At 54.9% G+C, this 22,375-nt stretch overlaps 7 protein-coding genes across 7 annotated transcripts; 4 read left to right on the top strand and 3 right to left on the bottom strand.

The window, feature by feature from the left end:
* Positions 1 to 871: 871 nt before the first annotated feature.
* On the bottom strand, positions 872 to 1,948 carry V2A60_003194 (uncharacterized protein; the record flags this gene model as incomplete). The annotated part of the gene is made up of 1 exon (XM_083254534.1): positions 872 to 1,948. The coding sequence occupies one exon, from the start codon at positions 1,946 to 1,948 to the stop codon at positions 872 to 874; it is 1,077 nt and encodes a 358-aa protein (XP_083110660.1).
* Positions 1,949 to 7,489: 5,541 nt separating this feature from the next.
* On the bottom strand, positions 7,490 to 9,410 carry V2A60_003193 (uncharacterized protein; the record flags this gene model as incomplete). The annotated part of the gene is made up of 3 exons (XM_083254533.1): positions 7,490 to 8,973; positions 9,045 to 9,132; positions 9,285 to 9,410. The coding sequence occupies 3 exons, from the start codon at positions 9,408 to 9,410 to the stop codon at positions 7,490 to 7,492; spliced, it is 1,698 nt and encodes a 565-aa protein (XP_083110659.1).
* A 2,361-nt stretch (positions 9,411 to 11,771) lies between these two features.
* V2A60_003192 (PQ loop repeat-domain-containing protein) lies at positions 11,772 to 12,705 on the top strand (the record flags this gene model as incomplete). Its single annotated transcript, XM_083254532.1, has 2 exons — positions 11,772 to 12,368; positions 12,445 to 12,705. 2 exons carry the CDS (start codon positions 11,772 to 11,774, stop codon positions 12,703 to 12,705), a joined length of 858 nt encoding a protein of 285 aa, XP_083110658.1.
* Positions 12,706 to 14,032: 1,327 nt separating this feature from the next.
* Positions 14,033 to 14,549, bottom strand: V2A60_003191 (uncharacterized protein; the record flags this gene model as incomplete). Its single annotated transcript, XM_083254531.1, has 2 exons — positions 14,033 to 14,250; positions 14,348 to 14,549. 2 exons carry the CDS (start codon positions 14,547 to 14,549, stop codon positions 14,033 to 14,035), a joined length of 420 nt encoding a protein of 139 aa, XP_083110657.1.
* Positions 14,550 to 17,544: 2,995 nt separating this feature from the next.
* On the top strand, positions 17,545 to 19,472 carry V2A60_003190 (protein-arginine deiminase domain-containing protein; the record flags this gene model as incomplete). The annotated part of the gene is made up of 2 exons (XM_083254530.1): positions 17,545 to 17,584; positions 17,641 to 19,472. The coding sequence occupies 2 exons, from the start codon at positions 17,545 to 17,547 to the stop codon at positions 19,470 to 19,472; spliced, it is 1,872 nt and encodes a 623-aa protein (XP_083110656.1).
* Positions 19,473 to 20,050: 578 nt separating this feature from the next.
* Positions 20,051 to 21,038, top strand: V2A60_003189 (uncharacterized protein; the record flags this gene model as incomplete). The annotated part of the gene is made up of 3 exons (XM_083254529.1): positions 20,051 to 20,286; positions 20,428 to 20,644; positions 20,742 to 21,038. The coding sequence occupies 3 exons, from the start codon at positions 20,051 to 20,053 to the stop codon at positions 21,036 to 21,038; spliced, it is 750 nt and encodes a 249-aa protein (XP_083110655.1).
* A 173-nt stretch (positions 21,039 to 21,211) lies between these two features.
* V2A60_003188 (uncharacterized protein) lies at positions 21,212 to 21,805 on the top strand (the record flags this gene model as incomplete). Its single annotated transcript, XM_083254528.1, has 2 exons — positions 21,212 to 21,415; positions 21,479 to 21,805. The coding sequence occupies 2 exons, from the start codon at positions 21,212 to 21,214 to the stop codon at positions 21,803 to 21,805; spliced, it is 531 nt and encodes a 176-aa protein (XP_083110654.1).
* Positions 21,806 to 22,375: the final 570 nt, after the last annotated feature.

Genomic DNA, 22,375 nt, shown 5'->3' with positions numbered 1-22,375 from the left:
AGGTCACCACTGGGTTGCTGCTTTGGAAAAGGCATCTCTGTTGGTTGTAAGCTGTGACACCGCCTTGCCACCAACTTTTTTTTTTGGTATTCTTATGGTCTCTTACTATGGTTTCAAGGAACTGGGAATGTGCAACGCACGGTTTCTGCTTTTGTATTGATATTATTAGCGGGCGTTTTCTCGGGAAGGGTGGGGACGGACGGTGGGATCTCGAATTTCTACGGGTACTCTAGACGATGAATAACGATGGACTTTATTATTGTCTGGCTTTTGCGACCATTTCAGAGTTGGTAATCAGGCCCGCACTTTTAGTGTCGTCAACGTGCTGATGAAGCACAAAAGTTGAGGTGCAAGATGGGGCGAAAACGGAGACGGATGCGCGGTTCGTAAGCTTATATCTTGTAAGAGGCAAGCATTCTTTGTATTTGTTTTTTTAACAGGTTTTATTCATCCCAGATGAACCGCAAAGAAGTGAAAAAGAAGGAGCAGAATAAATATAGACCAGAAATAAAAGGAGAAAGTGTGACCGTCGTTTTTTGCTATTGGTTATTCCAAAGATCCGAGCAGAAACCACCCAAAAAAATCGCTAAAAACAAAAAATAGAAATTAACCCAAGGCTGTGGCAATGTATCCTGAAAACTCCAAAAAGATATAAAAAAACCCCCCAATAATAAACAAAAGATCTCCAAGTGAATGCAACTCATTGCGAGCACGCAACTCCATATCTCACTCCATCATGGCTAGCGCAGAATCTATAGTCTTTGCGTTGCTTGTGTGTGTGTGTGTGTGTCCTTATTGTAATGTTCTTTGACATGTTTTGTATAAATTTCCGTTTTTTTCCTTTCTTTCTTTCCCTTGTTTCTTGGCCGCTTCAAGCACTGGGGTTGGCTGTGCGCGCTGCGGCGGCTGCGGTGGCGGCGGCGGTAGAGACCTGGCCGCCAAAGTTCCAGCCCATGGCGGAGCGCGGGGTGGCGGCCGTCAGTTGACGGCTGAGGGCGCGAGGGGTGGCGGCCAGCTCGGGGCGGGCAGGGTCGTTGCGTGCCGAGGGCGTAGCGGTCTCGCCGCGGACGACCTCGCGGAGCATGGGCTGGAGGAACTCGGGGATGTCGGACCACTGACCGCCGCGGGCGAGATCGAGCATGCCAGTGGGGATGAGAGCGGCGGGGAGAGCCGAGGGCGAGGAGGCGCGGCCGCCGGAGCGACGCGATGCCGCCGCCGCCGACGACGATGACTCGGTCATTTGCTCAGTGACGACAGCCAGCTCGCCCGACTCGAGAGCCGTCTTGAGCCACTCTTCCCAGGCCTCGTCGAGGACGGCGTCGCTGTCGCCGGCGTCGCGGCGGGCGGCCTGCGTGCGGAGGCGGGCGTTGAGCTCGACGCCGACGCTCTCGAGCTCGTCCTCGCTCTCGTCATCCTCGTCCTCGTCCTCGTCGGCGGGCTGGTAGGGCGGCGTGGACATGCCGCTGCTGATGGGGCTGGAGCTGAGGCTGGAGCTGAGGCTCGGGCTGGGCAGGACGTCGACGGCGACGGCGGCGGCCGGACGCACCCAGAGGGCGGGTTCCTCCCAGGTCGGGAAGCCGTCGGCGGTGGTGTCGCGGATGGCGACGCCCTGCTCCTTCTCGTACTTCTCCTTGGCCCACTTGGTACCCTCCCACTTGGTGAGGCCGGCAATCTCGAACCTGGTCAGGCCGAGCGCGTCAAAGGCGCGGAAGAGGCGGCGGTGCCAGGGCCAGCGGCTCAGACGCATGCGGTGTGTGGGATGGGCGTAGTCGAGGCCCGGGTACTTGGCCTCCTGCGTGTCGATGTGGCCGTAGAAGGAGTGCGTCTCCTGGCGGACCTCGGGGATGAGGGAGCGCTGCAGGAAGGACTGGAAGTTTTGGGGGTCGGAGACCTTGGGCCGGGGGAAGAGCTGATCGTAGACGATCTCTTCGGTCGGACGGCCCATCATCTTGGCGGTATTTTTTCTTCTTCTTTTCCTCTTATCGTGGTCGTCTCGCCTGGAGAGGAGATTTCTTCCTTTTCGGTAGTAGGCAGATGGGTGGGTTGGTTGTATACTTTTGTGAGAGGGAAAAAAAGGGGGGGCGAGGAGAGCTGTTCGGGACGGCGCGATGTATAGATAGAGTTGAATGAGTTGTGCTGTTGTTGTTGTTGTTGTGGAGTGGATGAAAGCGTGTGAGACAGATGAGGGAGTGAGACACGGTAAATAAAAATGGACAAGAACCAAAGGGCAGAGGAGAAAACAGACGATGGCGAGAGAGAGAGAGGAAGAGGAGGCAGATGTAATATACGCGCACACACACAAAAAAAGTATTATAGCAGTCTACGGAGTACATGGAGTACATGGAGGATATGGGGAGTGTGAAATAGCTTGGCGGGCAATTCCGGGGCTTATTATGAAGACGTGGGATGGACTGGCTGGCTGACTGGGGCGTATGAGAGGGGAGGGGAAGGGGGGTGTGCGGACATGACTGGACCATCAGTCGTCTACTGGTACGGAGTACGGAGTACTGGTTACTTACCAGTGTTTATTACCAGTATTTTTAGGCAGGCAAGCAGGGACAGGCAACCGTGAAGAGTTGGGGCCCAGTACAGTACTTCTGCCTCTCTATCCGAACGGATACTCAGTATTACGGATGGACATGGGTTTGATCTAGGTGGACCAATGGCTCCTGTTCTCTTCCTCGCCCATTCTCATCCTCTCGCTTCTACTGCCCCCCCCCCCCCCCCTCTTCTCCCCTCCCTTCTCCTCTGCCGGAGTGACCGTGCCGGAAGCTGATGGGCTAGAGCATGCTGCGAGCTTTCTACAAGTACATTTGGGGAGGGGAGGGGACCACAAGGGTAGCAACAACAAAGGAGACTTTGAGAGAATTGGCTTCGAAATCTTCGATTGCCTTTCCACCCCCCCCCGAAGGCCGAGAACCTGGTTCTAAGTTTTGACGATCTTTCACGGATCACTACACATTTTGGCTCGTGAATTAAACTAGTTGGAGATAAACTAGGGACTTTTCTCTTCATTCTCTTCACGTTGCACGCCCTTGCGGGCCGTGTCCCTCGGACAGACTCTCTTTGTGCAAACCGAGCACCGCCAGTCACTTGCATTGGACCCAACAGCAGAGAACAGGGTGGAGGAGAAGACGAAGAGGAAGCAGTTGGCAGACAGACATGAATAAGGTAGCTAATAAGTTGGTTTGTGCCCACGTACCGTGCTACTACGACACCCGGCATATCCACGCCACCCCCCTTTTCGGTGGATAATTGCTTTTAGCGCCAGGCGACCCAATGCGGGTTTGCTCATGGTAGAGCAACACGAGTGACACCCATTGGACTGCTGCGATTTTGCGCCGCTGCAGTCTTTACTAATAATGAATGATGGTGCTTTGTTAGCGGAAACTGTATGAGGTGACGACAGGTGCCTCTGCCGTGCCTCAAGGCGCTGTAGCTGACGAGGGAACTCGGTAGCCGCCAGCGTCAACCAAGAAAAGAAAGGGAAACAAAAAGAAAAGAAAGAAAGATCCCAACAGCAAAGAGCAACAAAAGGGGAGTACGAGAAAAGAGAGCTGTGCGTCTGTGCTAATAAAACTTCAGAGTAGGCGGCGCCGTGGTTGTAATAGTAGGCTTGTAGCAAGTATCTCGCGAGGGTACGTGCGGCTCTCTCTCTCTCACACACACAACCCATGTGAGAGTGTCCCGCACCCGACCAGCCCAAAGCAAAAGAATAAGCTGACATGCGTGAGAGCACCAGTCTGAAGGGAGAATGGCACGACATGGGCAGGATGGCAGGTTACCTGTTTACGGAGAGGGCCCGGGGGGGGGGCGTGCTGCGACTCGCGAGTCCAGTACCCTTGTTTGTCGTTGCCTACTGGTACTCTAAGTATTTTGTTTGTCTTGAGGGAGGGGTCGTTTGTGGCAAAATTGCCCGAAATGCAAAGCCTCGCATACTTACTGAGTACTCAACATTGGAGCACAGATCGGCGACCAACAAAAAGAGAAAAGAATAGGAGGGGGAAAAATTCCCAATGGGCAAACACCAGGATCAGATCTCGGGGCGCCGTGTGGCGGCGGCGGCGGCGGCGCGCCGTTCGAATTTTGGTTTTTTGGTTGCGCAGCTGGAATGCAGACGCCCATTGTTGTCGCTGGTTGTGGTCAAGAGTTTCTGGATCAATAAGATGAGCTCGCGTCTCCCTCCTCCCTTTTCCCTTGCAAAACCGTCAAACAGGAACGCGCTCGCCGAATTTGTTCTTTTGCCACTACTTAGATGAGAATGCTGGACAAACTTGACACCCGCCGCCGGGGCCTGTTGCCGCCGCCGCCGTCGCCACCACCGTCTCCGTCGACCTGAGGCCGGGAAGGGGGGGCAAGTGGCCGTTGGTGAACCCCATCGCAGCTTTGGCCAGGATGCGCCCGTGCAGTACGAGTAGCAGCAGCTGGGGCTGTCTGTCCTCATGGCCTCCATGTGCCGTCCAAGGCACCAATCTCGCCTCCTCCCTCTCATTACCCATCTGTCATTTTTTATTTATTTATTTTTTGGTCTGTGTTGCTCCATTACCCGTTCGGCGCAGGGATGTATCCAACTATCCACCAAAATCTTTTTTTTATTTCACTTCCTCCTTCCATTCGTGACCAATACGATAACGGGGAGGCGAGAAAGCGATGCTACGATGGCTCCGTAGTAAGCCTCCATCACGCAAGACCCCACGAGCTCCAAAAAAAAAAGTCCAGACGGTTTCTTCGATTGTTGCCTAGTCGGAGAAAAAAAAAAGAGAGAGAAAAGCAGATGTAATATGGAAAGACCGTAGCCAGTGTGCTTGGCTCAAGACCCGGGCGGCGACAGGGGGGGATGGGCGGGAACAATGTAAGCGGAAACGCGGTTCTCGAGTTACCAAGTAAGCACTGTTCGGTAAACCGTTGCCGGGAACCAGAGGGAGGGGGTCAATTTTTTCTCTATGGTTAGTTAGCCAACAGGCATCAAAACTTGGTCTGGCTCAAGAAAAGGGCCGTGATCGTTCAACTCGGGTGACTGTCATGTATCAACGTCGTTTTTTTTTTTCCTTTGGGAGAGAGAGGAAGAAAGATCTCCCTCCACCTCTGCAACCAGCAGCCGGGGGGAGAAACATAAAGACCCATATCAGAACGTAGAAGTTGATCAAGAGCTGCAGGTGCCCGCCGCAAACACGTTCCATCTTGATTGCTCCCTCGGCACGCACCATGTGAGCGAGCACGTTTCCCTCTCCCCCCCCCCCTGGCAAGTTCTTCGGCAACACATGCACGGCCCTACGAGGACGCCGGCCTTGACAAAAAAAGAAAAAGGGTTACCTTGAGAGAGGGGGTGCGTCGGTGCCTGTCGAGGTTTGCCCACGTTGCTGGGGTTCACACTAACAGCCCACGTTTAACCTCATTGCATCGTTGTCCCGTTTTTTTTCTTTTTTTTTTTTCCTTCTTTTCTTCCTGCACAAAACGCCAAACCCTTTTCTCTATACGGCAGCAGCTAGTTACTTTCCAGCAGAGAGAGAATATACACAGAGGCCGAAAGGCTAACAAAGGCCCCGGCCGAGTTTGGCAGCGGGTCCCGGCAAGGCGAATTTGGGGGGGGGGAACCGCTTCCTTTTCCTAAATAGGTTACCAAATCGCCGCCGCCCGCACTCCGGCGCGGGAAACCCTCCTGCAAATCGGTCGATTCTTGGCGATGAATGTGGCTTACTTTTCCCATGGTGAAGTCGACTTGTTTTTTTTTTAGCAAATTTGATCGAGTCTATAGTCAAAATTTTCTTCTTCGTCACCTGTCGTGGCCGGACAAAGTTCCAGAATTAAACCAACACCAGGCGTTTCCCAAACATTCCTTGTCCCGTCTTTCAACTACAACCCTACTTACAGAGTACAATTGCACAAAGTCGTTGTCTTCTCTCTCTCCCTCTCCCTCTTTCTGCGTACTCTTCACCCGAATAAGCATAGGCGCGTCTGCTCTCTCTCTCCTATTGGACCAACTTGTTCCCCATCATTGCCGATTACCGATTGTGCGCCACCGTCGCCAGAGCGCACCTAACCTATGCAGAGACACGGAGAGAGTATGGATGGATACAGGAAGCAACGCTTGTGCACGAATCACGAGAGCGCCCCAAACCTGGTCTGTTCGCCCTCCTCTGCTGACTGGCGCTGCCCAATCCATGGACGGTGACCCCGAAAAACGGCCACCAATCGTTGCAACGGTTCCCGTGGACCTGGGGCTGTCAAAACAGGTGTGAGGCTCCCCCTTCCCCCGCCCCGAAGCTGTCCCCCATGCGACTAATTTTGGATAACAATAGAAGGATAGGGTTCGATCATGGTCTTTCGAAAAAGCTAGCCGGTAAGCTTGTGTGGGCGTGGGTGGTTGGGTGGCTCCGTCGCATCTTCTTGACCAAGAGGTGGACACTGTCTGGACCGTGAGACAGCCTCAACCTTCCAGGTCATTCTAGTCACTACGGCACGCTGACGTTGATTCTGCGGTTTTGTGGTTGAAACTCGTATACTCTCATTTTGAAATGTTCTATCCATCATGTACCATGTAAAAACAGCTACAATGAGTAATTACTGTGCAAAGTTGTCGTTGCGAGTCAAGGTGCCGCAGCGTGTTGGTCGAAATCCCGCCGTGCTGGTGGTGGTGTAGGTAATGCATCGCTACGAAATCCCATAAATCAGATGACAAATTTGATTTTCCCGCATCTTTCAGCTTGGAATCATGAAGATCCCAATGTCATCTCACCATCCCGGCAAATAGGAGCGGACACCTGCTAACCCGGCCGCCGGAGACCGGGATTGACAGGGCCAGAAAAGGGTTGTCGAGGTGTGAACCTCCGTGAGCCCTGTCACCACCCCGATGGGTCTCAATCTGGAACTAATAGCTGCTAGCGCTGTAGTCAGAAAATAGTTCTTTTGCTCTCTTCTTTCTCAAGTTCTTTTTGGCCTTCCATGCATAAAATTTTCCGATCATCAAAATTCGGCCATTAGGAGGGAGGAGGGTGTGTGCATAAGGGAAGCAAGAACGTGGCTGGCTAGGACAGCGTGCATATTCTCCCTCTTGCCGGGAGTAATGTCCTCCGGCTCTTTCATCTATTTCTCTCGTGACGAATGCATGAGCCCTTTCCAGCCCAGTGTCTCGGTAACACAGCGTACCAGCTTTCAGCTTGGGCAATATCTGCGTTGGCCTGCATTGCCAAGCTGATTTATGCAATGCGACTGCGCCGTGGACTGCAGTCTCTCTGTTGTCCGATATTGACCGTTTACCGTTCCGCTACACCTTTGACTTGACTGTCTACACATCTCTCTGTAGTATCCGTGTCCGCCTTGCCCTGGGGCCGTATACAATGGAGCGTGCGGCTAGAGGTTATTGACTTTAAGCGGAGAAATGCATTCATTAATTTCGGGTCTCGCTGCTCGCTGCTCTTGCGCAAGACAAACTACTGTAGCCATTACATCGTATATCATTGTGTGTTACTGTCGTCATATCATGTGCTCTTCAGCTGTACGCTGGCTCGGGATACCGTCTCGAAAAGGAGGCTCCATTCAGAGGTGTCGGGAGGGTCTCTTCGGGCGGTGATCTCCTTTCCCTTTCTCTGTCCCATTTTTTGCGCTCTTCCTTGAGACGTTCTCTATCGCGGAGATCCCAGTTATCCTGGTCCCTTCGTCTGTCCACGTCCGCGTGGCTGCTGGTGCGCCGGTAGACATCCGGTCGACGGTTATGCTGGCGGTCACGATACATGCCCGAGTCCCTTTCATCGTCCCTGTCGGGTTCCTCCTGAAACCGGCCGCGGTCGCGATATCTGTCGCGGTCCCGCTCTTCGGGGCGCCTGCGCCGCCTCGGCACGTCATCCAAAGGTCCGAGGTCTGAATCATTGTCCGAGTCCAGGTCTGAGAGGCTTCGATTAAGGCGACTGGGCCGAACTTGTTCGCGGCTCCTTCGCGGACGAAGATGCTCACTACTGGATTGGTTCCGGGAACTAGGTCGCGAGGTGAGTCCATTGGGCAATATGCTGGATACGGTTTCGCTCAGTTTGCTTCGCAGAGACCCGAGAGGGCTGGGTCCTGCCCGCCTTCTCAGATCACTCTCGGTCCGGTGAGGTCGCGATGAGCCTGATCCATTACTGTGGCCGGAATCGGGTGGACTGAAGCGACGTATCCCCGGTGTGGGTGAAGCGCCATGTCGGCGCTTGCTTCTTGGGGCAACTGGCTCGGGGTCCATATCCTCATCGGAGGAATAGTGGCGAGGGTGGCTATGTCTTCTGCTCGCCGTCGGGCGGCGGGCCTCCTTCGGATCCAGATAGGCGTCGTCATAAGGGTAACGATCTTCTGGCTCAGCGTCTTTTGGTGACACGGCGATATCGGGGAAACTTCGCCGTCGGACTCTGTCGTTGAAGCTGCGGTTGTTTTTGGAGGGTTTCTCGGGTGAGCGGCTGGAATGGCCATGCTTGGGCGGGCGGGCATTGGGAGGCGCATTGACATAGCTGAACGGTCTTCCAAAGTAATCGCTATCGTTCTGACGGGGGCGCGGAGTGCCGGATTGTGACGGGTTTCCGGGGTGGTTTTGCGCGAAGTTGGCGTCGGCGGGCTGAGAGTCTTGCGCGCGATTGGGAGGCCTGGTTTGTTGTCGAGCCGGCCGTCCAGCGGCCTCGCGCGTCAACCTCTCGCCGCAGGCCTTGTGCCACAGATCGACCTCTTCGTCAGCCTCAGAGGGGAAAACGTCAGAGGGCAGATTAGCGGGAAAGCATTCGCCCGTCTCTGGGTGTCGTAAATTCCAGTTTTTGACGGCAAATTGTAGAAAGGGGACGTGTTCCTCCGGGCCGAGTAGGATCTCGACAGACTCCCACCGGGAGAAGCCGCGGGGGGTGAGGGCGGGTATGGAGGGGGGCGCAAAGTCGTTGTCGGTGGGTTGCAGGGTGTGCTGGCATCCGGTGACTTGCCAAATGTATGATACGGAGGAGTCGGGCATCTCGATGAATATGGCTAAGAGAGAGAGTCATGTTGGTGGCTGAATGTATAGAGAGGGGGAGGGGGCATGGCCGGGAAACACTAACAGTCGTAGTCGCCGCCGACAGTCTTGTAAAAGGCGGCGAGCTTCTTCGGGGTGAGCTGCAGTTCGGTTCGATCGCCAACGTTGAGCACCTGCGACAGATGATGTTAGCATTTCGGGCGCATGGATATGCTGCGGTGGCAGCGGCGGCGGTAGCAACAGCCATGTTTGCACCGTTTGCGCGCAGCGTTGCGTTGACGACACAGTCGCAGACAGGCGGTGAGTGGAGAGTTTGGGGGCTTACAATGTGCCTGGCAATGGCTCGGAGGAGAGCGTCGAGCTGCTTGGTCGGGCGCTTATCACCCTCGAACATGTAGCAGTACTGGACTGCAGAGCCCGGGGTGGTGCCGCCGCTCGGGGGCGTGGCCATGGTTGGTCGGTATGGCGATGCGGTCGCTTGTATGTATGGTGGGAGAAGAGGCGGATTCGAGGCGGATAGGATGGAGTGCGGAGAGGGTGGAGGAGGTGGCAGCGGGTAGTGGGTGGTGGGGGATTGGCGCCTATTAGTGTACTAGCAGTACCGGGAGGCACTAGGTAAGTCGTAGGCAAGTCGTAGAGAAAAAGGCAGGGATGAGGCTTTTTGAAAAGGTTGTGGTGGGGGTAGGTATGGTATTGTGATGTGTGACTGTGACTGGCGAGGTGAGACTTGTGGTGTGGTGGTGTGGTGGTGTGGTGAAGAGGTTGAAGTGGTGATGTGGTGATGCGCTTATATGGCTAGGAGACTGCAAACAGGAGCTTGGCAGGGATATATAAAATTAGAGGAAACACGCAGATCAAAGAGAGGAAGAGAAAAATAAAGAGTTGGTGGGATGATGGGATGGACAGCCTGGCTGGGCAGACTGGGTTGGGCGGTCCTTTTTGTTTCGAATTGCATGCAGCGGTGATATTTCATCATCATCATCATTATTATTAACCATTACCAGGCTGCCAGCGCATCATGGAGCATGAGCCAGCAGGCCGGCCAGCCAGCCAGCCAAAGCCAAGCTAGTGGGCCTGGCGCCTGCCTGTGAAAACCTGCCAAAACCTGCCCTGCTGCCTCCTGCAAAGTCGCTAAGCCTGGACCAGCTGACAGTGGCAGGGCAATGATAAGAGGGCCAGGCAGGTTAGTACTCAGTACTAAGGTACCAGGGGACCCGGGCCGCTTCAGCGGTTGTTCCCGCGACCGGGTCGCTCCAAAGTTAGAAGAAAATTAAACCGATGAAAAAGACACAAATGAAAAAAATAAGAGGCCCCTCCAATGGGCAGACTCTACTAGTACAAAGGCGCTCCCGAGGCCCCCTTGCTATAACTAACGGCCAAAGCTAACCCCTCCTTCCCGCCCCAAGGCCCTCCGAAGGCCCCCCCGTAGCCCCTCCAAACTCTCTCCCTATTAAAGTTCACCACGGAGCCTGTTACAGGCCGTCGCGACCTGTTGTAGCCCACAGCCAGCACCTCCACGGAGACTACTTACTGGTACTCTGTACTCCGTACTGTACGGATACGCCATATCATTTCCAAAAAGCCTGCTCCGGTTGCTTCCTTGCACTATAACCACCCTAATCAATATATCGGGACGTTGCCCAAAGTCATCCCATCCCAAATTTGTATTCACTTGTCATGTCAAGAAACACCGCATCCCTCTCCGGTCCGATGCAGCCACCCACCCGCCCGTCCCGGCCCGTCACTTCCCAACGATAAATGCAAAGGTTAATCGGTACCAAGCAGGTAATTTGTCAATCCCCCTCCAGAACCCCCTCCCTTTTGGAACATTTCTGTTTCGTCACGCCACACGCTGCGGTCGGAGGGAGCCCGCCAGCAGATGACTGACTAACTGAGTGATTGACCTTGTCCGCCTCGCCTCCGAGTGACGGCCCAACCTGGGTCCTCGCTTCTTCCTCTTCCACCTCTTCTTCTTCTCCATTACACAAGGCACCGTAGGCATAAACAGTGGCCGCAGTCTTCGACGTGGGCTACCTACCTAGCCCGTTACTACTTAGTAGTCGCCAGCCACACACCACGTAACTGGTAGGGTCCACCTGGTTCTGCATCAGGCAACTGTTAGCAGGGGACCCGGTGAGCGACTTGGGCATATCGTCCAAGTCACCAGACAGCATGACTGTGTGGCTCACCTCCCTCGCCGCGGCGCTGAGAGTTGGATGGCGGTCACCTTGTAGACGGCGCAAAGTGGTCCGATGGAACCACCGCGATGCGTCACCGTCCTTCCATGCAATCCTTCTCTGCAGCCTTGCGACGACGAGCCGAAGCCACCGGGAGGATACGGACAACTCACCATGAGTCTTTTTCAGCTCCAGGGTAGCTATCTAACTCTTTGGCTCTCTGGCTTACTCATGAATGATTACTTACAGGCATAGCCTAATAAATCGCGTCAACAAATGCCTGAGCGCATCGTCGTTATACCAGCTTTCCCCCCACCTGGTATCTAGGGTAGCAACTTGCTCGAACTGGCCACCAATAGCTCCCGACAGATTAGGTGCTACCGTAAGCCAACAATAAGCGACACATATCATTTTCTACAGCACCACCACCACCACCACTATCCGCCGAGGAGAAAAAAAAAAAGGGACACAAAGAACCCTCTACTGTTCGCCTTCCTCACAACTCATTCGCTTCCATCGCCAAGCACGTCACTCCTTTCATCAGAACCAATTTCGCTTCCACTCCATTTCCGTTCCCGTTCCCATTTACCATCGATCCTTTGGTAATTATCGCCACGCGACGGCATCTAGCAACCATGGACGCGCTTCGCTCAGCCCTCCAGCCCATCACCCACAACCTCCCCGGCCCCATCCGCGACCTCGGCGTCTCCATCATCGGTGACGAGTGCTACAAGGCCCTCCTCCTCGACATTGACGTCGAAAACACCGACTGCATCAAGTTCGCCGTCTCCAAGGGCCTCGGCATCGGCATCATCGGCGCCTCCTCCATCGTCAAGGTGCCCCAGATCCTCAAGCTCGTCGCCTCCCGCTCCGCAGACGGCGTCTCTTTCCTCTCCTACGTCCTCGAGACCGCCGCCTACCTCATCACCCTCGCATACAACGTCCGCAACGGCTTCCCCTTTAGCACATACGGCGAGACGGCCCTCATCCTCGGCCAAAACGTCGTCATCTCCGTCCTCATCCTCAACTACAGCAACCGCGCCGCCCTCGCCGCCGTCCTCGTCGCCGTCCTCGCCGCCGCCGGCGGTGCCCTCTTCACCGACGGTGTCCTCGACCTCAAGCTCCTCAGCTACCTCCAGGCCGGCGCCGGCGTCCTCGGCGTCGCCAGCAAACTCCCCCAGATCCTGGCCATTGCCCAGCAAGGCGGCACCGGTCAGCTCAGCGCATTTACCGTACGTGCCCCGCGCTTCGCATACTCATTCCCCTTGCCCCAGTTGCGCTGCTAACAATGGTGCTGCTTTTTACTAGGTCTTCAACTACCTCGCCGGCTCACTCTCCCGAATTTTCACCACCCTCCAAGAGGTCGACGACAAGCTCATCCTCTACGGCTTCATCTCCGGATTCGTCCTCAACGCCGTCCTCGCCCTCCAGATGATCTACTACTGGAACGCCCCTTCGGAAAAGGCCAAGGGCAAGCGCAAAGCTGCCCCAGTCAAGGCCGCTCCCGCTCAGGCCACGTCCTCGGCTACCCCCACTAAGAAGAGCCCTACCACTCGCCGCCGCGGATAGAGCCATGAGCCTCTTCAACATGCCATATCTAGCTAGAGCTTAACATACTTAATTATTAATGTCTCAACTGCAACCCCAAAATATTTTCCTGTGATGTTGAGTAAAAACTCATTGAATCGGAACACCTCTCGACTTGACTGGGCCAACTCAACTCGCACAGGAAGCGGCCGCAGGTCTGATAGTTCTAATCCATCTAGGGTCGTCCTCATCTTTCGGGCGCAAGGTTTGTATACCCCTGCTTTTGAGTCCCGAGGAGTCTGGCTAGAATGATTTGCCCAGAGACCTCGTCAGGTGCTAGAGTAGCTTCGGCGCTTAGTCGTGTTGGCCGGAGCCGGCATATGCGGCCGCTTCGGCGGCCGTCACGGCGCAGCAGAGACGTGGGCGTGTGTCGTTTGACACCAGCATACGAACCCATATGCAATCGCAGGGAACAGTATGTCAAGTGGCAAACAAGACGTGACGTTGAGCAGCATGATTGTAAGACCGTACCATGTATGAAAATGCCCCAGGCCAGACGGGTCTTGAGTGTGACCGTAAGAGCACATGGGAGCGTCTCGAAATCAGGATCTTTACCTGGTGTTCCCAGAGTCAAGGTACGCGCGCGCGCATATACACACACATAAGCACACACACACACATACATGAACACATCGACCAGCCTACCACGTCTTCTATTGACAATACAACGCTATGAATGGCATCAACGCGGAAACCAACGCCACTATTTGACGCCAAACCAAAGCCACCCATGTCTGTGCGTTGTCAGCCCAGACAATCTCCAAACGCTGATGCTTCGAGGCAGTTGAATATCTCTTGCTAGCCGCCCAGACGAGGTCCCGCCATGATGCTCTACGCGAGTACTGGCCCTTGATTTACAAAGGTGTATAAAGGTAGCATCGTACAGCCAAAATGATGGGCACATATCAAAAAGTAGCATTATGGAGCGTATTAAGTGAGTGAGTTATAGTATACATTACTTGCTCACTATGAGCCTGTTTATATGATGTCGGGGTTTATCATGATTAAATGTAGTGGACAGTCATGGCGATGGACCCACGGCAGATTGACCAGCTCTTTATGGAAGAGATTCAGTTGGCCTGCTCACTGGATATCCATTACAGCATCAGCCTGCGTCTGATATCGATGTCTGTTCTCATATTTGGTCGTTGGAATCCTCCTGCACACCCGCCAGCGGGTTGTGCTTGGCCGAGGTCCCATCTCGCTTGCGTGCCGCGAGTAACCTTTATTTAGGTAAGCCATGGCTTTCGCAGTTGCGGCAGTCCTTGCACAGCGAGATGCACGGTAGATGGCTGCACCGTCGAGTACCTCAAGACTCGTCCATGTGCATCGGTCCAATGCTGGTGTCCGGGGCCGCTGTCGGTTGGGACCTTATATTCCAGAATCTATGCAACGACTGCTGATGGTCGTCGTGGTTCGGCTGCGGCTGCTCCGACTCGGGAGGGGCTTCAACGTTGGGGCACGGCGAGGACGGGTCTTGGCATTGCTGTTGGTGCTGTGCGGTATATAATAATTCCAGCGTGCGCTCTGGGCCCAATGCTTTAGCGGACGTGAAAGAGAGAGGATGCAGACGGAGGGGGGCAGTTATAGCGCAGATGCCAGGCTGCCGTCGTCGGGTACTCACGATGAATTTCTTCCTGGGAGGGCCTGCCGTTGCGGAAACGCTTCAGCGTGCGGCTGTTGAGATGGCACGGGTTGACGAGGCCCATGCGAGGTGTGAACGCAGGTGCAGAGGGGCCATTGCTGGGCGGCGAGCTGAAAGCGGAAGCAAAAGAGAGCGGCGACGATGGGAGCTCGGGGGACGATCTCTTGCGCTTCAGCGTCATTTTGTAATGTGGGTTGTCGTGGTAGCTGATGGCGAGGCTGAATATGGTGTGTAGATGGGGGATTAGGGCCAGATGGAACGACTGGAGAAGGCAAATAATAGCAGCTCAGTATCCAGAAAGGGAGTAAAAAAGTAATCAAATAAAATGTTGATGATAGAGATTGTAGAAAACGTCGAGGGTGTGTCGCGGCGTAAACTGTATGCAAGTGCCACGTCTTGGACTCGCACGAACGAGGAGGCTGGACTCGGTCGCGCCGGTCGAGCGGCCACCCGCGTAAAGAGGCCCCACCAAACGCGTGAGCATATACTACTCAGTAATAGCGTGAGGCACGGCAGGCCATGAGCTTAGATCGAATTGATAAGTACGCAGATAGACACTTTGTTCGAGTATTTTTATTTTTATCTTTATTTTTATTTTTATTTTTATTTCTGTTTTCATTTCTAATTTGGCTCTGAGTCTTTCTTTCCTCCGCCCTCAAACCTCTGCTTGACCTAAGACGCTCTTTACATATACCACGCCTCCGCCACTCGACCAGTGCTTATTAGTGATAATGATGCATGCTCCAATTGCACTTGATAGAGCAATTGATAGCTCATGAGCACATTCTATCGATCCCAGACATGACCAATAGTTATGGGTGTCTCTAGGCTACAAGGCCCGCAGAGTGACTACGTGCAGAGAGGGCGGAACCTAGACGGAAATTCCAGTCTTAATCCGCAGGCGTTCTCCTAGAGTGACCACCATCACTCCGTACAGCTGGACGTAACAACAAGTATAATTGGCGCCGTCCTGTGGCGAAATAGCCACCGCTTCTTTTCCAAGATTGGCATGACTGTCCTTGGGCCCTTATTTCTCCGGTACAGCTTAGAATAAATGATGGCGCGGGTTGGACTTCCATTAGCAAGTGTACGAACTGATGAGGGGACTCGGTCGGCCCCGACCTCACAATGTTTTCCATATGCATGAGCGTGTGTCATCGAATCACTGGAAATGTATAAATATGGAGTAAGGATGCTCTGTCGTACCATCGCCACCTCGAAGATGATTCCCCGCCAGCATTACACGTAGAATAGGTAGCCTCCAGCGTCCACCTAGTCGCATGCATCATATCCCCTCCACGGACCCCCATATTCTCCGTTACATTGCCGGAGGTCCATCGTGCAGCGCAGGACCGAGTCCACTGCCTTCTCGTATCGGCAGCATACAGGCAGGGTACAAGCTGTGACATTGCGGCACGCTCCCCTGAGGGGGGAGAAGCTCCGCTACAGGGGTGCCTCGTAGAGCTTGGAGGTTCGAGCGACGCTGCCAGCTTCAAGTCCACCTTCGGAAGCTTCAGCGGGGATGACCGAAGACTCTTTCTCATCTAATCATTGTTGACTTGACGCAGCTTTGCTCGGAACGAGGCGAGTTCTGGATGAAAAATGTAACAAGTCGATAACTAACACCTGTGCTGGGATGATCGGCCGTGATTTATTAGCCACTACGTCCGATTGGGGCTTCTGGCCAGTGTATACGGAGTATAACCCTCAATCTATCGGCCAAGTGGAAACCTCGTATTTTTATTGATCCGCAAAGGGAACACTGTAGGTCGTAATAGCACAGTCTTGTCCAAGACGCGTAATCCTTTCTCTCGCCTCCTGCCTATTCAAGACTAAGCAGGCAAACTAGAAAGCAGAGTCTATTTTAACATGGAAAAGTCCTTAAAATAGAGTTGCACAAAGCTTTAAATCAGAGTTATATATCCTCCTTGTTTCCATGGCATTTTACATATCCCGACATATTGCCGAATACTTCGGAGGTGCAGAGGGCCATCATTGGCCTCTCCGCAGCTCAACACCACCTCACTCTACTTATGTGATGGCCCTGAATTCTGGATTGAAATCTTATCGGATTGATCTCTTCATAAATCGACACCTGTTGTCTAGCAAGACGGCGGTAGTCAGCTAGGCGGATACCCCAGATTACTTGGCTACGAGGCCGTGCGCAAACCAGAGTCTCTACCGTCTTATAGGTTTGGGGACGTGGACTCCGAGTCGGTGGGCCATGATTTTTATGCCGTCGACAAAAGTGTATCTTGTTTCAGAAGTGGTCCTTAATAATAAAGTTATGTGCCGCGTCTTTCTGATTTGTACCTGCAGTGAGTGGGTTTGGCCGCGCGGCCGCGTGTTGTCGCCGAGCCCACACCCAGCTGGATCGACGGCAAATCGCTCACAACCGATCCTTGCATAGTCTTTGAAGGATATTCGTGAGACAGTGGACTGGACGGTGTCTTGGCAGCCGTTCCGAAGTTATGCACCAAGCGCCCATGATATTGAAGCATGTCACTTTACTATGGGCTGTGAGCATGGTACAGTTATTGTGATTTTGTATAGTATAGGACTGTGTGCTGGGCAAGAGTAAGGCAGCGCGGCTTGTTTAACCACAACCGGTAGACGCCAAGGCAACTCCTTTGTGCTTCATTACAGAAAGAAGGTCCTGTCTCGCACATAATATGACAACACAAACCAAGGCGGTTCGACGGATCCTCATTACGTTGCGGCGTAGGAGGAAAAGCGGAGGATCCTGTCCGTAGCGTTGCATCATGATCAAGCTACGAACCCAAATATAGGAAATCAACTTAACGATATAGTAATGCCCACTCATATCCCTACATCGGCCTCTTTACTAGCCAGCAACAAGGTAAAAATTGGATCAGGCCTAGCATGGAACGGCGTGAAATGAGCGACTTCGCGACATGGATAGGTCAATAGTTGTCCTTGCTTGGCCAACCGAGAGGAGATTTGGGTCTAACCCAGCTTCGAATGTGGGAGGGTTCAAGTATTGAGGCTCACTGGGTCTGACCGCCAGTCTCTCGACGAGGACTAACAAGGGGTACGCACAAAATAGTATATAAGGACAGTAGGATATCGAGTGCTGTCACCACTCTGCTCCAAAAGGCTCAACCCATCACTGGTCACGGCTATAGTTGCATTTATCCTCTCTGACCTCGCCCAACATGATGAAAGCAGTACGCGTAACCAGTGTGTTGCTTCTAGGTACGTTGAGACTCCCCCCTTGGCTCACATTCCTATCAACTCACACAAAACGCCAGGCTTCGCAGGAGCAGCTCAAGCTTTGCAGCCAGTCATACTGGCTGACACCAACCGAGACGGCCACATCGACCTCATCGGCGACTCTGATTCGGTTGACAAGGAGACCTGGACCGAACAGCGTGGTGCCCTTTTCCTTGCCAACATTGGAGACTCCGGCCAGCGTTGCTCCCGTCAGCTCAACTTGAACATCACACGGCCAACCCCGGGGGAGCCTCCGGAGCAAGAGCGGCAACGCCCCGCAGACGACCTCTTGGACAAGTGCCACGACGCCTCGGACAATGTGCAGCGCAACCCGAAATACCTCGCGCCCGTTGCCACCTTGCCGCTGGCAGACGTGGGCGACTCCGCTTCCGGTACCGTCACTATCGTGGGCGAGGCTGCCAGCAAGCAAGTACGAGTCTTCCAGCGGGACGGCTCCGACTGGCGCTTCATCAGCGCCAACCATACCTTCTCCGCCGGAGAGCTCAGGAGCGGCCTGAGCCTCGGCATCGATGCCCGGGACGTGCGCCGTCCGGATGCCTGGGATGGTCGGGTGACGCTGCAATTCTCCGTCCGCGACGGCGCCAGTGTCGGCCAGGACTCGGTCGTCCTGCGCGTCGCACCCATCCTGACCCATCATCACCTCCAGAAAGTGACCGAAGTCATTGCTAATATCCCCGGCAAACACGACCCATTCCAAAACTTCATCACCCAACTGGGCGACAACACCAGGAAGGCGGGCGTCGAAAAGCCTCTTCGTCTTCTGGATGGTATCAGCGACTGGGCACAGGACAGAATCGAGACTGGATACATGAGCATGCCTGGACCATCGGGACCAGTCACCCTCCGGGTGGTGATCCGAGTTGCCACTCGGGAACCAGACGGACAGGTTGCGTTTACGCAGCTTAGATCAGACACGGTCGGCGCTGTGCAAATCTGGCCAATCCACGAGAGTGATGATTCAAACGCCGACGATACCAGCAAAGAGGCGGGAGGAAACCTCGAAACGATCCCGCCTTACGAGTACCAGGGCCGCGTGTACCCCGCCGGCCGCACGTTTATGGGTTCGCGATACGGCAGCAAGCCGAAGATGAGCGCGCTTCTGGCCGCGCAGGAGTCGCAGCCCATGGTCGAGCTCGAGACGTCCTGGCTGGGAGTCGGCCACGTGGACGAGTTCATGCAGTTCCTGCCCGTGCAGTCTGAGCGAGGCTGGGTGATGGCGATCCAAGACCCCTCCCTGGCCCTCGAGCTGTTCCAGAAGCTCAAGGCCGACGGCCACGGCAACGTCAAGGCCGTCTCGCGCCCGCACATGCCCTACGACAAGAACGGCGCGTACGGCATCCCGCCGCTGACCAACAAGACGGTCAGCGACGTCCTCAACCTGCCCGTTCTCGAGCGCATCGTGGACTACGCGGCCCGACACATCCAGAAGAATGTCGACATTGTCAAGCGCGAGACTGGCGTCACCGACCAGGAGATCATCCGCGTCCCCGGGTTCTTCTACAACGAGACCTTTGAGGGCAAGCGTACGTATCAGCGGATCAAGGTCCTCCCCGACCCCGAAGACGAGGAAGAGTCGCTCAAGTCCTACGAGACAGCGTGTGCGATGGAGTCGCTCTACCCGTCCTCGGTCAACGGCCTGCTCTTCAGCGCCACGCATTATCTGGCCCCCAACCCGTGGGGGCCCGTCGTCGATGGCAAGGATATCCTCCAGGAGGCCGTGCTGGCCGCGTACGCCGCGACAAACTTGACCGTTAGTTTCATGGACGACTGGTACTCTCACCATGTCGGCGTGGGTGATATTCACTGCGGATCAAACGTCTTCCGCGAACCCACGCCGCGATGGTGGTAAATTCTGGTCCCAGACTGTGTAGGGAAAACTTATGGTGACGACATAGTATATGTATAAAATAGAAAGACTAAAGTCGCACCCGAATCACGCCTCTTAGATTGATATGAAATACAAGGTGAAGACAGACCACGCTAAGAAAGAGTCAATATTGGGTTCGGTGATGTAGGATAGCCACATAGAGTTTGCCCAAGAGGCAGATAAAAGGCGAATTGTTCGAGACGCAAAAGCGGCTCCGAGAAATGTCTGATCGACGGCGATTGGCCTGGATTAGCATCCTCCCATCGCCTATAATAGTGCCAGCCTTGTCTCTCAGCTAGGTAAGTTGGTGAGGAGGTAGCGCTTGCGTCCCCCTCCGGGCGATCATCTCCATGCCGGCCGGAACTCTGGCCCTTAAATCCGGGCCGTGTCCCAACTGCGCTACAGGATAAAACCTTCCGATGCTCCCTTTATGCCCCTCCTTCTACTTGCCATTTTCGACTATTTTCTCATCGTGTGTGTATGCGTATGTGTGTATACCGCTCCTGGATTTCCAAATACAGACAGCGGAGGAAGAAAGATCCACAAGACCCCAAGGCATCATGAAGCTCATCGTCGTCGGCGCCACTGGCCTCATCGGCACCGAAGTCATCCGCCAAGCCCTCTCGCACAAGTCTGTCACCTCCGTCGTCGCTCTCGGCCGCCGTCCCACGCCGCCGCCCAAGAGCGTCACCGCCGGGCCGGCGCTCGAAAAGTTTCAGTCGGTGACGCTGGACGATTTCACGAGCTACCCGGATGACGTCAAGAGCCAACTCGCCGGCGCCGATGCCTGCATCTGGTACGTGGGATTGTTTTTTTTCCTTTTTTTTTTCCTTTGGCTCTCGCCCTCGTCCCGCCGCGCGGGCTCTCCCTCTTTCCCATGCCTTCATCCTGATGGAGCAAACGCTGACAACAAGGGAACTTTCCCCCGTTTGTTCAGGCTCCTGGCCATTACGCCAACCGCGTCCAAGACGATGGACTTTGAAACCGTCAAGAAGGTCTGCGTCGACTACGTCATGGAGGGCTTCAGCGTGCTGAAGCAGCTGCCCCGACCCGAGGGCGGCAAGCCGTTGCGCTTCGTCTATGCCAGCGGCGCCAAGGCGGAACGGGACCAGACCAAGAAGCCTTGGATTCTCGGCGACTATACTCTGATGCGAGTATGTTGACCTTTCTGCGTGGGGTTTCTTCACTCTCTTTTTTTTTTTAAAAAAAAACTATTGATTTTGCAGCACATTGACACTGATTAAAAAAAAGGGACGCATTGAAACGCAGCTACTAGAAGCCACCAAGCAGTCTGGCGGCATCATAGAGACGTGCCTCCTCCGCCTCGGCCTCGTCAAGTCGCCAGAGAGGATGGGCCTCGTCACGGGCATGCTGGCCAGCGCCGCCGCCAGCGTGATTAGCCTCCCGCTCATTGACATTCGTGAGATTGGCGCCGCCGCCGTCAGCGCCGCCGTGCACGGCTTCGACAAGGACACGCTGGACAATGACGACCTCATTGCCATGGGCCGTAAAGAGCTCCACGAGATTGGCGAGGAACCTAGCTCGTGAAGAAGGAGAAAGCAATTGGGCTGGGTTTAGCCCGTCTTTATCTAAAGAGATATTGTAATGCAATGTACCGCCATGAATCTTGTAGCATCCTCTTATTCTTGCACACCTTCTATAAAACACCATGCTAGTGATCAGTCATTGTTGTTGTCGTTGATGATGTCGGGGCTTCACCGATGCGCACCACAATCTGGCCCACGCCTGACCCTTCCAGAATACGCCGTGCAGCACACGCGCCTCACGGCGGCGTCGAGGTCGTCAAAGTCGACCGTGTTCGCGACCGCGCAGACGTGGCCGCGCGCAATGGGCCTCGCCCCGGCCCCGGCCACGGACCTCGTGACGGCGATGGTCTCGGCGAGCGGCGCGCCGGGCCACGTGTGGTACGCCAAGTCGACGCTCCGGCGTGGCAACACGGCATCGCTCGGCCGTGTACGTGTGTGTAGTCAGCCTTGGCGTCCACCACGCCCGGCAGCGGCTCGTCGACGAGCGCCATCTTGGCGTACTGCGCGCGCCCGCGGAGACCCGTTGCGCTGAGCCCGCCGACGACGAAGACGGTCCGGCCCCGCAGCGCCGGCAGGTCCGCCAGCCGCATCCCCGCGCCGGAACGCCTGCACCGCCGTCACCGCCACGTCGGCCGGCGCGTCGCGAGACACGGGGCTTCTCAAAAGGCGGGCGCCCTACGCCCCGTCGCCCACTTTGAAGAGAGCCAGCCGGACCTCGGCGCCGACGGCGATGACCTCGCCGGCGCCCTCCATGACGAGCTGGCATGAGTATTTGGAATTGGAGAGGAGAGAGATAGAGAGAAAACAAAGGGAGGATTTAGGCAAATAAAGGGATAAATGAATATCCTCCGAGATGAACGCAACAGCCGAGCGGCGGCACGGGACGGGACGGATACTCATGCCAGTTTTATAAAGAGCCTCATCTCGCCGGCGACAGCTGGAAACCCGGCCGGCGTAAAGATCAAGGCGTGCACGCGCAGCATGACCTGCGTAGGGCGCGTAATCGTCGGCGTCGGAATCTCGCGGATGACATGGTCTGGGGGTGGCACTCGTACGGTGCAACATGAGTGCACGCAGAGTCGGTGGTATAGGCTCCATCGTATATATATATATATATATATACTAGCTGTTGTCGCAAAAACTGAACCGTCTCACGTATCGAATAGTGTTTTTAGACGCGCGTATAGCTGCCGGAACTTGTAGCTGCATCATCTACACGAGCACATATCCTGTCCAAAGCCCGAGAATTGTAGCTGTACGTCCTTTGCCTCTTTAGCTGATTCAAACGTCTTGCACAGCAGTGACATGAAACGACTTTTGATGGACAAGCGCACTCGG

This window comes from Cordyceps javanica, chromosome 2 (genome assembly GCF_051103115.1).
Source record: "Cordyceps javanica chromosome 2, complete sequence".
Classification (NCBI taxonomy): Eukaryota; Fungi; Ascomycota; class Sordariomycetes; order Hypocreales; family Cordycipitaceae; genus Cordyceps; species Cordyceps javanica.
Note: the sequence above shows the minus strand (reverse complement) of the source record. Positions and strands in the feature narration are given on the sequence as shown.